The sequence below is a fragment of the Sinocyclocheilus rhinocerous genome, unplaced genomic scaffold (genome assembly GCF_001515625.1).
Source record: "Sinocyclocheilus rhinocerous isolate Xijiao unplaced genomic scaffold, SAMN03320098_v1.1 scaffold584, whole genome shotgun sequence".
Classification (NCBI taxonomy): Eukaryota; Metazoa; Chordata; class Actinopteri; order Cypriniformes; family Cyprinidae; genus Sinocyclocheilus; species Sinocyclocheilus rhinocerous.
The window spans coordinates 1,091,442-1,107,692 of NW_015630348.1; the positions used below are offsets into that span (position 1 = coordinate 1,091,442).

A 16,251-nucleotide genomic window follows, 5' to 3' on the forward strand; every position below is an offset into this window, starting at 1 on the left:
AAAATAAAATAAAATATAAGTGTATCTAAACAGTATATACAGTATATATATTCTGAACAATAAAAGCCATTCTAGCAGTATAGGTATAACATTTATTATAATTATGTAATACAGTATATATTTTTGTACAACTGGAAAAAAGATAAGCAAGCAATTTGGTCAAAAGTATAAAGGCAGCACTCTAGTCCAGCGAAAAAGTAAAACATAAATAAATAAATAAAATAATGAAACTTAATTTGAACCCTCATCCAAATTGATCTGCTAAGGAGCAAATAATTGATTATAATTTGTGCTTTTTTATGAGCTCAAAACATTTTCTTGTCATAATTTTTTTTTTCCATTTCATTTTTTCTTTTCCTAATCACATTTAAATCAGACAGTAAACTTAAATGAAAAAATAAAATGGCCAAGTAAACAGGCCCTACATCCATAGCCATGAGGAGGACCGACGGCACACCAACTGTAAAATGCCTCCAGGACACAAGACTGTACTCAGCAGCCAGTGTGAGGCAGGCAGGGAGAGAGCTTGCAGCAGAACGCCAATGTAACAGCCAGCCAGAGTGAACAAGAACCACCAACACATGGAAATTTGCTGGAAATGAACCTGAGAATGTCTGTTTTATTGATGTGTGTAGTATGAATGAATCGGATAAACAACAAAAGGGAACAAATCAAAATATAAGCAAACTGCTTATAAAAACTGTTTTGAAGCAGAATCATATAGCCAGCAAAACAAACAAAATATCCTAAATTCAATTTTAAAATGTTGTTTTTAGAAGTTCCTCATCTTCTGTATACTGTAATCCAAGCCAACCATACTGTGATTAATTTTATATAATGTGTTTTATATACATATATGCACGTATGTGGTGTGTTTGTGTTTATATTACATTAATAGGCACACTATTAATAGGCACATTACTATGATTAAATTAGAATTTGGCAAAAAAAAAAAAGTGATATTTTAATAAAATGTGTATTTTAATAAAATGTGTATTTTATGTATATCCGCACTACATTCAACATTTTGGGGGCAGTAAATTTGTTTTTTATGTTTTTGAAAGAAGGCTTACCAAGGATGCACTTATATGATCAAAATGCACTGAAAACACGTACAATATTGCAACTGCTTTCTATCTTAATATATTTTAAATTGTAATCTATTCCTGTTATGGAAAACCTTGAATTTTCAGCAGCCATTACTCCAGTCTTCATTGTCACATGATTATTAAAAAAAAAATCATTAAAATAATCATTTGCTTAATATTTTTTTTTATTATTATCAGTGTTAAAAACACTTGTGCTGCTTTTTGTTTTAAAAGTATTAAAAGAAAAAAAAAAAGTCCCTGACTCCAGACTATTGAACTTTCCGTTTCACAAAATGTGACTATTGTAGGAAGGATGTCAGCAAAAGTCATTCAGTGTTAATTTAGTGAGGGATTCATCAGACTGATTCAAACTGTAAAGTTTGTGAGTTTTTATGAGCTCAAAACTTTTCTTGTTATTATTTTGTGGTTTGTGTTTTTCTCATCACATTTAAATCAGACAGCAAACTTAACATTATCAACTCAGGTAAAAAAATGATTTATCTTGCTGTGGCGTTGAAGATTCGGCAGCGGTGGAGCGCCACTGATGAAAAGCAGAACTGAAAACACTGCCATCAGATGCTGATGCATACACATCATTATGGGTTATGTTTGTCATCATAAACTCTAGAGTTCAGTTAACCGCAGTTCACTTTGACTTGACTTTGTGTGGTTCTTTCCATCATAGTCCATCGTTAGAGACATTCATTTCATACAAGTACAGGCACTGATCCAATGACAGCCCTTTAAATCAATGAAGCTATTAGGATTTTAATGGCAGCTTATTAAATTACAGCTTTTGTTACATACAAAACCTTGTATCTACAACAAAGAAATAGCAAAACTATAACAGCAGTTTCCATAGTGCAATGAAAAAGGTGCAACTTAGGTCAGAAATTTTAATAACTTTTAACAAAGACATTGCTACATTTCTTTTCTTTCTTTTTTTTAACCTGAGGTTTTGTTCACAGCTCACTCTGAAAGTTTTCAGCAAGGTTATTGTTTTTATATTTCATCATCTCATATCTTATCTCCCTTTCCCTAGGCACTTCCTGCTTAAGACTGGAACCGGCACCACATCTCTCTTCACAACTCCTAATCCCGGTTATACTATGGCAACTGGAGCTGTCTACTCTCCACCAGCTCGTCCCTTAACCCGCAACACGCTATCAAGAGGTGCATTCAAATTTAACAAGTCGCCTAAACGGTGTTCGTGGAAATGCACTGCTCTCAGTGCTGTAGGCGTGGCCACCCTGCTGTCAGTTCTGCTCTGCTACTGTATAGGTAACTCTTTGTGTGTGTGTGTGTGTGTGTGTGTGTTTGCGTGCAGTTATGTGACCATGAGGTACTCAGGTGCGAGCTGTTTTATCCAGCCTGCCCCCACAAGAGATAGCGAAATAGCTCATCAGGTGGAGTTTTTCCTTCCTCTGCCTTCATCTGTGGCCAAAACACCTGGTGCTCTGCTCTAAAGTCGCCCTATCTCTAGGAAGTCACATACACACAGATATACTGGAAAAAAAGACATCAGTTTAGTGATTAATGTCTGGAGCGAAGCAAAAGCTGCATGATCTTATTGTCTGCAGCGATCTATATTCACTCCGTTAGCCCTCACAAACATTATAACCTCAATTTTTTAACATTGTTTCCCCACTGTGAGTTATTTGCCGCAGTTGGAGACTCCTCCTCCCCTGCTGAAGGCCTGTTAGAAACATTCATCCCTCCAAAGATCAAACCGAGAGGAAGAGAGGTGTGTGAAGCGCAGCCTCCTCAGCAAGCTCCCTTGCTGTGAACTTTGAAGGAGACTTTTCCCAAGCTGTTTTCACACAGATCGAACGGTTAAAAAAAAAACTAGAAAGTGTTTGCCTAAGATTTAACGGCAGTGCATGAAGAAGAGAATGTTTTGAAGAGAGAATGGGGGAAAGAGGAGAGACAGCAAGGGGGAAGAGAGAATGGGAGAAACTCCTGTATTATATAACGCAGACATGTTTTGATCTTCAGGCTTTTGATTTTCGCATTTTCCCTCTTTTTTTCTTTTTAATCACTGGAATCTTATTCCATTTTCTCTGCAATAAATGTTTTCAGTGACAAGCTAAAGACTAATCTGGAGTATATTCAAAACAGTTTGTGTCAAGGCCCCATGCAGCGATAATTCACAGAACATGTTTTCAAATAGTAAAAAAAGACACTGGTGCACTATTTAGAGAGTCTAATGAGGGAGAGGTTTTCATTTTTATATGAACGGCGCTTGTGTCCAACACATGCATAAAGGAGACTGCAAATCACCTTCCAGAGTGGCTTTCAACAGCTTTTAACTATATCCTTTTGCAAATGAGAATGTCTCATGACATGATATGTGCTTGCTGTTCCGTTTCATGATCTTAATTGCCTTCTCTCGCAGCCATGCATGTACTTGGCCTGAACTGGAAACTGAAGGATGTGGATAATCACGCCTTTGAGAATGGACGAGCCAAACCAGTGACGTTCCCGACCAACACTGTGACTGCAATTTCTGCAGATGGTAACATTTCAAGGCTGAAATCAATGACCTTTCAGTCACAGAGGACTGCATTTTCATATCTCTATGAGATATTTTAGATACGTTATTTTATATAGATTGCAGTTATTTCTTTCAAGCTGCATATTCATTTGTAGAGCAGTGTTTCCTTTTCAGTTTCTTTCTTGTTCTTAGTGCAGTATAGTACCCAATTGCAAAAAGATTACAAGAAACAATGTTGTAATTTAGAGGCATAGTGACCTTGTAACATATAAAGTCACAAGGAACAAAGAAACAATGCTGCAATTGAGAGATAGAAAGTTGTATTGTCAGATATAAAGGACAGCTAACCACATTGGTCAATTCCACAGTCAATTCCCAATTGATAAAATAAGTAAAGATGTCATGATGACTTTAAAGACTGCTAAAGTACTACAGAGAAACAATAGTGATAGCATCTTTCTCTACGGAGTGACAGTCTCCAAAGAATAGCACCCACTGTGCTAGGTTTGTCCTAATTACCATGTTTAGAAAGCATCAGTTTGAAGCAAGTCAATTAAAGATGATTTCCTCATTCTGAGTGCGAACTTGCCATGCTATATTGTGTTCTTTTAATTGACTTACTGCCTCTTTCTGAAGTGCAATATAAAGATGTTTGCCTGTGTTGTATAAACTCTGTCAACTGTCATCTGAATGATAGCCTTTGGAGAGTATGAAAGAGCATGGCAAATGCCTACTGCAAGTTTTAGGGTAATGTTTGACATTTAGAGGCTCTCATCAGGAAAATGATTGAAGAGACCATTTATCTCTGAGTATACTGTAGAGAAATATATAAAAAATCTTTTAATTTAATTTTCTTTGGAAATTTTAGGCTTGAAATAAGACCAAACCCTTAGTTTTATCCAAAATTGAAGCTGTCTTGACTGGATTGATAGGAATTAGTATTTGACTGGGTTTGCTACAGTGAATAAACTTTGGGCAAACAAATAATAAAAAGAAAATGAAGTAAGCATGAGTGCCCAACAATAAAGAGTGCCCTTATTTAATATCAAACTGTAAATTTAAAGGGGTCCTATTATGCTTTTTCACTTTTTCAACTTTAGTTAGTCTGTAATGTTGCTGTTTGAGCATAAAAAAGATCTGCGAAGTTACAAAGCTCAAAGTCCAATTCAAAAGGAGATATTTTATTTAATAAAATTTGATTAAATTGTTTTAATTTGATATCACAAATATCGGCGAATGGGGTGAGACCTGGTTGAGCTGCACTAGAGAAGTGTTATACGAGTGTTATCACTATGTCGGAGACACGCTAGCTTTCCCAAGGCAGACGAACTTAGAGAGTTGTTACAATCATCCGGGTTTAAATCGCTCTCAAATTGATTTGATATTGACGCAATATTTACACTGAAGCTCGCAGGCGGCTATGGTAAGGGGCATGACATTTCCCGACCAGGCACCGAGTGCTGCCAATCACAACACACACTGGCCCAGCTAACCAATCACAGCACATTTCGTATTTCAGAAGGCGGGCCTTCATTTGATACAGGAACTATTCCAGCCGTTCATGCCAGACTGGGGAGAGAGGTGTTGTAATAATGTAAAATATGTGAAAAATTCCATAATGTGTTTTTCGAACAACCTAGTATGAGAGCCTGTTCTAGTACACCCCCAAAACAAAATCAAGACTTTGTAAAAGAGCATAATAGGACCCCTTTAAGTCTTATATGTGAATTGTGAGTAAACTTCAAATATTATAACAATACAACTGTGACAGTTTTCTGGGCTTATGGATTCAGTTATGGAATAATATTATTTTAATGTGTGTCTGCTCACAGGAAAGGTAGGAGTGATGCTGCAGTATAACTCCACGCTGGACACAGGACAGGTGGAATTGGGTCAGCAGGTAGCACATGCCGTTCCACCAGGAGTTTTCTGGAGGTCCAGACTTCTCATTGAACAGCCCCACTTTCTCAAGTTTAATATTTCGATTCAGAAAAACGCCCTCATTGGAGTCTATGGGAGGAGGGGACTTCCACCCTCACACACCCAGGTAATACAATATCAAAGTCTTCTAGTTTAATTGTCTCAAACAAGTCATAAGTGGCTAAAAATAGTTAATCATTAAGTTATTTAAAAAGAAGGTCAATGGACTTTTTTAATCTTCCAAAATGAATGAATTCGCTGCATTATTTTGCATTTATTAAACCACAGATAAAACTGTTGTTTGTCAAGTATCCGATACTCCTGTTGACAGAAGCTATTCAATATAAAAATCAAGGAGTTGAAGGAATCAGACGTCCAAGGTTATTCACCAGAAAGAACGAATCCTTCTTTAATCATAACAAAACAAAACAAACTGCTCCAACAGAAAGACATCTTCTCTCTGTCTCAGTGATTGGCTGGGTGTTTAACACTCACAGCTGTCAATAAAAGCAGCATCTTTCGTAAGTGCTGAGGAAAACTGTCCAACTTATTGTAGATGTTCAATCAATGTGTCCCCAAAGCCATCACAATAAACTAAAGCAAGCTTATTGAATGCTGCTTCCAATTTGCCATGTGTCGTCTTATTGCTTTTTGTAGCTGACCAGTAGGAAATCAATTGGAGAAACTTTAATTTAAAGTCTTCAGTTAGTGGGTCTATCTATTTATTTTAATGTTCTGCTTGAAGTAGTGGGAAGTTCTAGTGAATAACACACTCTGTGATGCCAAATGAATGAAAAATAGGCATCTGTTCCTTAGTGTTGTAAAAGATTTCTTGGCATGATATTTTGGGACCAGACAGGGTAATGGCAGCCTAAATGTCATGGTGTCTGGATATTAAATTTGCCTTTTATTTTGTTATGACCCATTTGACAACAGCTGAGTAATAGCGGTCAATGTAATTGTGTGTGTTTCAGTACGACTTTGTAGAGCTTCTAGATGGCAGTAGGCTCATCTCACGAGAGCGCGTTCAGTTGGATCCGGAACTCAGGGACCGACTGGAGAATCCGGTCAGCGTTCAGCAGGCAGGCTTCATCCAGTACCTGCACACCGGTGTGTGGCACCTGGCCTTTTACAATGATGGCCGCACTGTAGAGCCTGTCTCATACAGCACCATAGTACTAGGTGAGCTAGCAAAGTAATACAACCATGTAACTTCATGTGATTGAGTGCATATGCATTTGTCTTTGTTTATGCACCACAGAGAGTGGCTGGTTATTTTGTGTTTCTTGCTTATTTATGCATCAAAGCTGAAAATGTAATTTCATACCCAACATTATGTAATGTGATGCTTGACAGAGTAACTGGGCCGTTGTAACAAGCTTTTATAGGTGCCTTCAGATGGCCTTTTTATATTTCTGTCTTGCACCCAAGTGCCTGAGATAGCGCAGCAGTGATAATGAGGCGTGCAGAGGCATGCCCTGAGTTGTTGGCTAATCAATAAGTTTGATTCTGCCGCAATCTCCTTCTGTCAGGCCAGGGAATATGGAGGCCAAAAGACTAAATCTCTAAGCCTTGAGCTGCTGAGCTGTTTGTTTTTATCTTCAAATATGATTTTTATGCGGCCATGAGGAGGATCTGCTTTTATTTACAGCAAAAAAGAAAAGTGCTTGCTTTTTCAATTATTTATGCATTTATTTATGAAGTGGGAATTCAGTATTTGGCATAGTTTCCATAGGGACTCCTTATAATTTTTAATGTAAAGACACTCTAGTAGTGTTTTTAACCCTCTTACTTTGTTCTATGCCTTGTTAGACCACAAATATGAAGCAGTGTAAAAATGAAGTTAATATGCCACAAAAATTTAATTTTATTATCTGACCTTCTTTGTGCAGAGTCGGTGATAGAATGCCCACACAATTGCTATGGCAATGGAGAATGTGTCTCAGGCACATGTAATTGCTTCCCAGGATTCCTTGGGCCATATTGCTCGAGAGGTGTGTGTGGTGTTCTAATGATATAGTTTTCGCTGTCAGGATGAATCTCACAAAACACCTGTGAAGAACCTGTCCACACTATATATATATATATATATATATATATGGACCATGTATTTAATTTGTGGGCCTGTGTCTGGAAAACTAGAAATAACTGGCTTTTGACTTTTAGTACTGTATTGCAGTCATGACAATCTAATGATAACATCCTGGACATGTTTTGTGAGATTCTCCCATCTGTGGTCCACCTTTATCCTCCTAGCTTTAATTTCTTTCCTTCTTTTAGCGGCGTGTCCAGTGCTGTGCAGCGGCAATGGGCAGTACAACAGCGGGCGCTGTCAGTGCTACAGCGGATGGAAAGGGATTGAATGCGATGTGCCCAGTGGTCAGTGTGTGGACGCCCAGTGTGGGGGTCGTGGCCTGTGTGTTACAGGCTCCTGCATATGTAACCCTGGCTTCAAAGGTGACAACTGTGACCAAGGTAACTGGATGGATTTCAGCAGCTATGCAAAGAAAACACAACACATGTAGCTCATTGTAGTGGAGGAGAGCACTTTTTCAACACCACCGAGCAGCTAATTACATGGATGAGTGTACTGACTTAAAGACTGGTTTTTGTTGTGATAAATTAGCCACACCATTTAGCAGCATCCACTGACTGAAATGGATTCCACATATGGGATTGAGATAAGGCAGACAGCCAAGAAAATACCCCTTACATGCACACAAAATATTTCCTGACTTTAGATTTTTTTTACTCCTGTTCTCTCTGGGTAAAACCAATTGAGTCTATTGAGCCACATTCAATAGGCTTGGGAATGAACTCTTTAGATGTCTATGTTCGGGTCACTTGAACAATGTTATAATTGTCATTGAATTGAATGAGTAACTCACCTTGAGGTCAAGAAGAGTGGCACCTAGTGAGATTGCTAGCAATAGATTGTTTAAAATATATTTGTTTTATGCTACATTTTTTATGAAGTTGCACAAAACAATAAACACCTTTTGATAAAAATGCTTGACTTTAGAATTAACCAAATTACAATTGATAATGTAGCTGTAGTGGTCACATTAAGTTGATTGCCAATTAAAACCTACAAAGAGATCTGAGAGTTGCCCTTTGTTACCCTTTTGATATGTTTTTCAAAACAGCTTGAAGCTTTTATATGAACTGTTGACTTTTGTCAGAGATTAAAGAGATAGTTCTAAAAATTCTTTGAAATATCTTGTTTTGCATTCAAATAGATTTGAAATGACATTGAGTAAATGATGACCAAATTTTCAGACTTTAGCAACAGCGTTTCCAATTTGACACCTTCAGTGACACACAGACTAGATAGCTGTCAAATTCCCCAAAACTGCAACCTCAAGAAGTAGCGCAGAATTAAATTAGTACCTCTGTCCCAATCTCAACAAGAACTGTACATCATGCTTCCTTCTGCAGTAATTTATGGCCAGTGCACAGAGCCTTGAGGCAAAAAAAACAACAACTCATGGGATCAGAGAAGTCATCTTTAAACTTGTTTCTGATACCTGCATGGGTTTACGTTTTGGAAAAGCCAAATTATACCTTAAACCCACGTTGTCTGTTGCTGTAGAACATGATGATGGATTTGTCATGGTATGTGCTTCCTTCTCATGTGCATCATTTGGTCCAGAGATTGCGCTGCATGATAATAGAACTGCATGGCGTGAATATAAAAGCCATTTTACTAGATCAGACATATCCCATGGTGCAGACATTGTTCCCTCATGATGTTTCTATATTCCATGATGGTAATACCGCAAATTCAAGAGTGATTTCCTGAATAGCCGCAGGAAGCTGAAATAGCATATGTAAGCATCATTGAATCTTTATGGAGTAGGATGTTTTGGAGTGCAGTCTTGTAATTGTCAAAGAAATAGACTTTTCTTTTAAAAAATGTTAAGGTGTGATAACATTATCAGAAGGAGTGTTTGAGAAAAAAAAAACTGTAAGGAAGGCATATGAATTGATGACACAGTGGCCTGAAAAGTGTTTGAACACCAAAGCCAAAGCCAATTTACAACTGTATTATACTGTATATATATATATATATATATATATATATTTACAGCAAAAAGTAATATACTACTGTAATATTATTACTTTTGTAATGCGTTACTCCCAACACTGGTAGGGATTAAAAAACTAAAATAGTATGGGGGGGGCATGGGGGCCCATCAGGACTGCCTATGCATAGGGCCCGGGATCTTGTGCAACGCCCCTGGCCGTTGCTAAACAACCATGACCTGCGCTCTCCATGAAGATGTGGAAGTTTCAGCAAAGGATAAATGAATTTGCAGCACTAAAAATCGCTTGCAGTAGCTCTGCTACTAAATTTATTTAAAAATGGCTATCCCTGTGCAGCTATGATCTGCTGTTCCTTCATCTTGGCTGACCTTTCAGTGTTGTTACGGGAAAGGATGAAGCTGATTGGTTGGTTCTTGTCACATGACCCACGGTGCGCTTGCGGCATTCTGAAAAGTTGAAATGTTTTTATCTCGATGCTGGAAAAAATGAGCGCGTCGCATCGCGTGCGCGTCGCTTCCATTATGAGCGCATCTACATTTGAAATAACGAACTTGAGCATGCAAAAGACGCGATATGTGAATGGCCCCTTAAGGATCATGTGACATTGAATACTGGAGTACTGGCTGATGAAAATTCAGCTTCGCCATCACAGGAATAAATTACATTTTAAAATATATTCAAATTGATAACAAATTTTAAATTGTAATAGCATTTCACAATATTACCATTTTTAATAAATGATAACAAAATATTTTAAAAAAATCTTACAGCCTTTGAGGGGAACTGGGTAGCTGAATTTATACAGCCACAAAACATTACTGTTCGACATGTTGGTTAAAATCATTGCAAAAATTTGAAGGTAATTCTAAGAAAATGGTCAGGAAACACTGTTGTTTTCCACAGTGGACTGTGTGGACCCATCCTGTTCAAGCCATGGCTCCTGTCTCCATGGTCAGTGCCACTGTACCTCAGGCTGGACCGGATCGAACTGTGAGACGCAGGTCTCTATGTGTCCAGAGCACTGCTCTGGCCACGGTACATTCCAGAGTGAGACCAGCTCCTGCATCTGCGACGTCAACTGGACCGGTCCTGAGTGCTCTACAGGTACTACTTATTCACTGATTATGTGATGCAGTATATGGCTTGATTTGCAGCACTAAAAATCGCTTGCAGTAGATCTGCTACTAAATTTATTTAAAAATGGCTATCCCTGTGCAGCTATGATCCGCTGTTCCTTCATCTTGGCTGACCTTTCAGTGTTGTTACGGGAAAGGTTGAAGCTGATTGGTTGGTTCTTGTCACATGACCCACGGTGCGCTTGCGGCATTCTGAAAAGTTGAAATGTTTTTATCTCGATGCTGGAAAAAATGAGCACGTCGCATCGCGTGCGCGTCGCTTCCATTATGAGCGCGCTTATTTGAAAACCCCAAAACTATTTTTCTTTCCAGGTTTAAATTCGATTTTGAAATTTTCAGTGTGGTCTCTGACTTTTGCACCCCACTGTAGGTAAATTAATCATTACAATAGGAAATGGTCTGTGCTCTGACATGCTGCCCATACTGGGTGCTGTTAGGTACACTAATGCTTATGTTTCTAGTTTGATTAGCCTGTTGTGAGTAACCTTTTGATCACGTCAGCATTTCCTGTGGCCATGACGCACATACTGCACGCTAATCTTACAGAAGTAGCTATAACTTACTTTCCCCTTGTGATGCCTGTAAGTAATTGGTGAAAAGAAACAGAAATGTAGCTGTCAGGCTGTTTCTTCAGAGAATGTTGTGGGAATTATGCCATCATAAGTGCCTGTGGTTTTGTAGTAAGGGAATTTTTGAAATGTAAATGTGATAAAAAAAATAAAATAAATATGCTGCTGCAGTTATCAAAAAGTGTTATAGTAAAATAGAGATCACCCCAGATTCAATTTTATGTGCTCTGTTACAGTATGAAAGAAAAAAAATCACCTGTTCATATGTGAACTAAAGTTAGATTAACACTTAGACTACTGTTCAAATGTTTGGGGATTTTTGAACGTTTTATGCTTACCAAGAGTGCATTTTTTTTGATCAAATCAGTAATGATGTGACATATTGTTACAGTTTTATATAGCTGTTTTATTTTAATATATTTTAAAATGTAATTTATTCCTATGACGTCAAAGCTGAATTTTCAGTAGCCATTACTCCTTCAGTATCACATGGTCATTCATAAATCATTCTAATATGCTGATTTGGTGCTTAAAAAACATTTTGCATCATTCTTAATATTGAAAATCGTTTTTTGTTTTTTTTGTGGAAACCGTGATAATTCTTTTCAGGATTCTTAAAAAAAAACTGTACTTATTTGAAGTACAAAACTATTTTGACATTATCAATGTCTTTACTGTCATTTTTGACCAATATACAGTAATATGTTGTTGCTGAATAAAAGTATTAATTTATTTCTAAATAAATAAATAAAATAAAAATACTGACCCAAACTGTTGAATGGTAGTGTATATTCCTGTACAAATTGTAGGAATTTTGTAAGGCTTCTATTTAATATCTATTAGCAATTTAATATATTAGCAATGAAATATAACAATAATGCTACAGAAATGTTCTATTTAAACTTTTAGCTTTTACTGAATATAAAATAGTTGCTTAAGATGTAGTAATGCCACTAAGCCATTACTTTCATCCAAGTGTTCGTGAGCTTAACGTCAGGCAACTTCTAGCTGCAGCTCTGGTCATGGGAGCAATGGGAGTCCACTTGCTTGCACGGTTGGGGTTTTGTCTCTTCATTACCTCCACTGTTCCACCTCAATTAAATAAACCTTAATTAATGGGTGTGTGGCGTGGATCGACCCGCCTCCCGCTGGAACCTGGAAGTGCTAAAAACAGATAAACACCTTGCCGCTAATGAAAAATTGATTACATCGACTGGTGTGGAAAAAAGAAGGCTGTTAAAAAAAAAAGACTGAATGAATCAACCAACCCTTCACCTTTTTAGAGCAATTTAATATTCCAGAGAGCCAGCACGACCTAATCAGACCCTCCAAGGTCTTGCGATTGAAGAAAAAACTCTTGAGAGGGACAGCAAAAGGGCTCCCCTGTACAAACATCAGAGACTACTTACGTTACACTCAATTTTAGGTTTTATGTGTTATTTATTTGTCAGGTGGACTTTCTTCCCACTCTAAAAGTTGCTTGACCAAGAAATGGCTTAATGGAAGACCAATTCCGCACTTGCCTGAGAGGTTGCCTTGGGCAGCAGTGGAGAACTTTGAAAAAGTCACCGGTGTAATTTCTCAGCGATGATAAATTGGCTCCAGCATGGCCTTATAAAATCAGAATTGCCTATGCCGGTGTTATTCGGTGGGGTTTTAGGAGTCGTTGAGGTGATAGTTCTAAGGACATAATGATTAGTTGAAATGAAGGTGGATGGGGCCAAGCCAGGTCTAAGCTGACCTCGTTATCTAGCATCAGGCGTGTTTAGATGCACAGTGCTGCCTGGTTTCAGCCTTGAATTCTCTTTCAATAGCTGGATCTCTAACTCAAGACAGACTATATCTGAATTGAGTTAACATGCATACTAAAAATGTTAACGCATTTGAAATGGAGGTGAAGAAAAACTTGAGATTTCAAGCTATTGCCCGTATTTTACTTCACTTTACTGTATCGACATTAGAACATAATGATTAGCTGAAATGAAGGTGGATGGGGGCAATCTAAGTCTAAGCTTCTTTCATTATCTGTCATCAGACACATTTAGATGGTCCTACACATTGCTGTCTGGTTGCAGCACGTCTAAAAACCGAATCTCTAGCCTGAATACTTTTATATCTGAATCTCTAGCTCAATGCTGACAATGCCTGATTTATATGAATTTATGCAGAAAATACATACGGAAAATTGAAATGCCTTGTGCTGTCTGACGCATACAGATGTAATCTTACAATCTTGTCTTGACCTGTAGGTTGTTTTAATACATGCAGATCGGTGTTGGACTGGAAACAGACATGCAGATGTAATTCTACAGTGTGCATATTAATTCATTTAGATTAATAGTTTACAGCCCACTGGGAAATTTTAAGTTGATGGTAAATTTAATGTATAATATAAACTGAGTAATGTAGTTGCTATAACACCATCTATGGACCCAAGTCTTCCTAATTTGAGATGTCTCTCTAGAATAACAGAGTGTGCAATGTTTGCTGACACTTGCAGAATATGGTTATTCCTTATGGAAGTAATTATCTATTAAATATACCCCCAAAAAACTGGCTTTGGCATGCAGCCACATTTTTAAATTCAATAAAAAATTTTTTTTTAAAAAACTCCCATGTTGCCTTGAACTTTAACCTTCAAACCAAATCACTTTTTTGAGAGTCTTTTTGGCTACATTTTCTCCTAGATGAAATAGAGAGAATTCTATTATATACAATGATGGAATTTATTTTTAAAGGTGATAAATGTTACAGTAAACACAGAAACACAACACAGTGTTGTTCTGTAAAATAGACGTTTGTCCTTGAAAATGTGCACAAGACAGTCTTGTGTGAATGTATGTGTGTGTGAATGTATTTGTTGATGGATGCTCTGGAGAGCTTCAGAAATGTTAGCAGTCACAGCTTGCAGGATGACAAGTTCAGAGCCATTGTGCATTGGCTTTAGCACAAAACTATCAAAGGATTACTGCCAATTTTGTTCCCCAACATTCAAATACAATCCAGCAGTGAGAATTAGAGTGCCAAAGATGCGTTCAGTCATAGCAGTTATAATTCAGCATGGTGCTGTTGTAAAGGAGATGAAATTTCTTATTTGTTTTGCCAAAGCAGATGAGACAACATGTAGATCAGGGGTCTTCAACAGGGGATCCGCAAAAGTACTGCATGGGTCCACAAATTATTGATCTCAAATCAATTTTTGTGGTAAATAAATAAATAAGTGTTAAACAAAAAATAAATATTAAGTTCAATTCAAAACTAAAGTTCAAGTTAAAGGTATAGTTCACCCAGAATATTCTGTCATTACTTACTCACCCTCAAGTTCTAAACCTGTATGAATTTCTTTCATCTGTTAAACATAAAATAATATATTTTGAAGATTTTTGAGAATCTTGCCGGTGACCATTGACTTCCATAGTATGGAAAAAATACAATGTCAATGGCTACCAGCAATTGTTGGGTTACCAACGTTCTTTGAAATATATTCTTACATGTTCAACAGAAGAAAGAAACTCATACAGGTTAAGGGTGAGTAAATGATGACAGAATTTTCATTTTTGGATGAACTATTCTTTTAAGAAGCTAAAATTCAAATAAATGATTCATTGTCTGTCCCACAGTAAAATTAAAATCTGATGTACAAGTATCTGACACTGCATATCCATAATGGTTATTTTAATAGCATACTTTATTACATTAATGCAAGCTATGTGACTATACAAAAATATGCTTAATTTGTATAGTTGTTTTAGAAACTGCATTTTTATGACTTGTATTCTTGCATGCATGTATTTCATGACTCAAACACAATGCTGTTTGTTTCAGAAATGTGTGCAATGGATTGCAGTCCTCACGGAGTGTGTGTTGGAGGTGTGTGTCGGTGTGCGGACGGCTGGTCGGGGGCAGGGTGTGAACAGGAGGAGTGTCAGGCACACTGTGGGGAGCACGGCGTGTGTCGAAAGGGGAAATGTGAGTGTCATCAAGGTTGGACGGGAGAAAACTGCAATATCGGTGAGTTCACCCTGTTGTGAACCTTGTGTTTTGTTATATTAGCTTTAAAAAGTATCCTATTCAGTAGAGATGCACCGATTGACCGGCCAGTGATCGGAATCGGCCGATTTTTCACATGACCGGCCCAGATCGGTGACCGGCCGGTCAGACTCACGTCTTGCCGATTCCGAGCTGATCCTTTCATTGCCAGCGGTGCCGGCAATGACATCACAGCCACGCGCACACTCACAGTCGCGTGTAAACATGTTGTTTCGCGTGAGAATGATTCTAATTTTAAAGGGGTCATATGATGTTGCTAAAAAGAACATTATTTTGTGTATTTGGTGTAATGAAATGTGTTTATGCGGTTTAAGGTTAAAAAAACACATTCTTTGAATGAATAAATGACTCACTCATTAAAACAGACATTTGCCGCCATCTACTGGTGGTTTAGTCATATTTAAAAGTATCATTGCATTTTTTCAACATTTATTTGTAGAAATAAAATCAGAAATCGGCAAAAATCGGTATCAGCAGGTCACACTGCCAAAAAATCGGAAATCGGAATCGGCCAAGAAAATAGCAATCGGTGCATCTCTACTATTCAGTGTTCTCACAGTGAAAACTTGGAAATACCACAAATTGTGTTTAACAGGTCAGTAAAAAGTAATGGAAATTAATAACATGGAAAAGTCCTGGTTTCTATACTGAATATACAGTACCGTTCAAAAATTTGGGGCCAGAAAGATTTTTTTCTTTTTTAAATGAAATTATTTTTATTCAGCAAGGATGCATTAAATCTTTTCATTCAGGATCTATATAAATACATATTATGGTTTCCACAAAAATATTAAGCAGCAATATTTTCAACATTGATAATGCGTAGTGCTGTCAAACGATTAATCGTGATTAATCACATCCAAAATAAAAGTTTTTGTTTACATAATATACTGTATGCATGTGTGCTGTGCATATTTATTATGTATATATATATATATATATATATA

At 37.3% G+C, this 16,251-nt stretch overlaps 1 protein-coding gene across 1 annotated transcript in view; it reads left to right on the forward strand.

Moving 5' to 3' along the window:
• The window catches only part of LOC107740124 (teneurin-3-like), a 133,406-nt gene that overhangs the window by 66,862 nt on the left and 50,293 nt on the right, over positions 1-16,251 (forward strand). The window contains exons 5-12 of the mRNA XM_016552441.1: positions 2,131-2,369; positions 3,484-3,603; positions 5,415-5,629; positions 6,477-6,684; positions 7,395-7,496; positions 7,783-7,977; positions 10,453-10,653; positions 15,080-15,265. Of these exons, the coding sequence (XP_016407927.1) occupies positions 2,131-2,369; positions 3,484-3,603; positions 5,415-5,629; positions 6,477-6,684; positions 7,395-7,496; positions 7,783-7,977; positions 10,453-10,653; positions 15,080-15,265 (1,466 nt within the window). The remainder of the gene's footprint in view (positions 1-2,130; positions 2,370-3,483; positions 3,604-5,414; positions 5,630-6,476; positions 6,685-7,394; positions 7,497-7,782; positions 7,978-10,452; positions 10,654-15,079; positions 15,266-16,251) is intronic.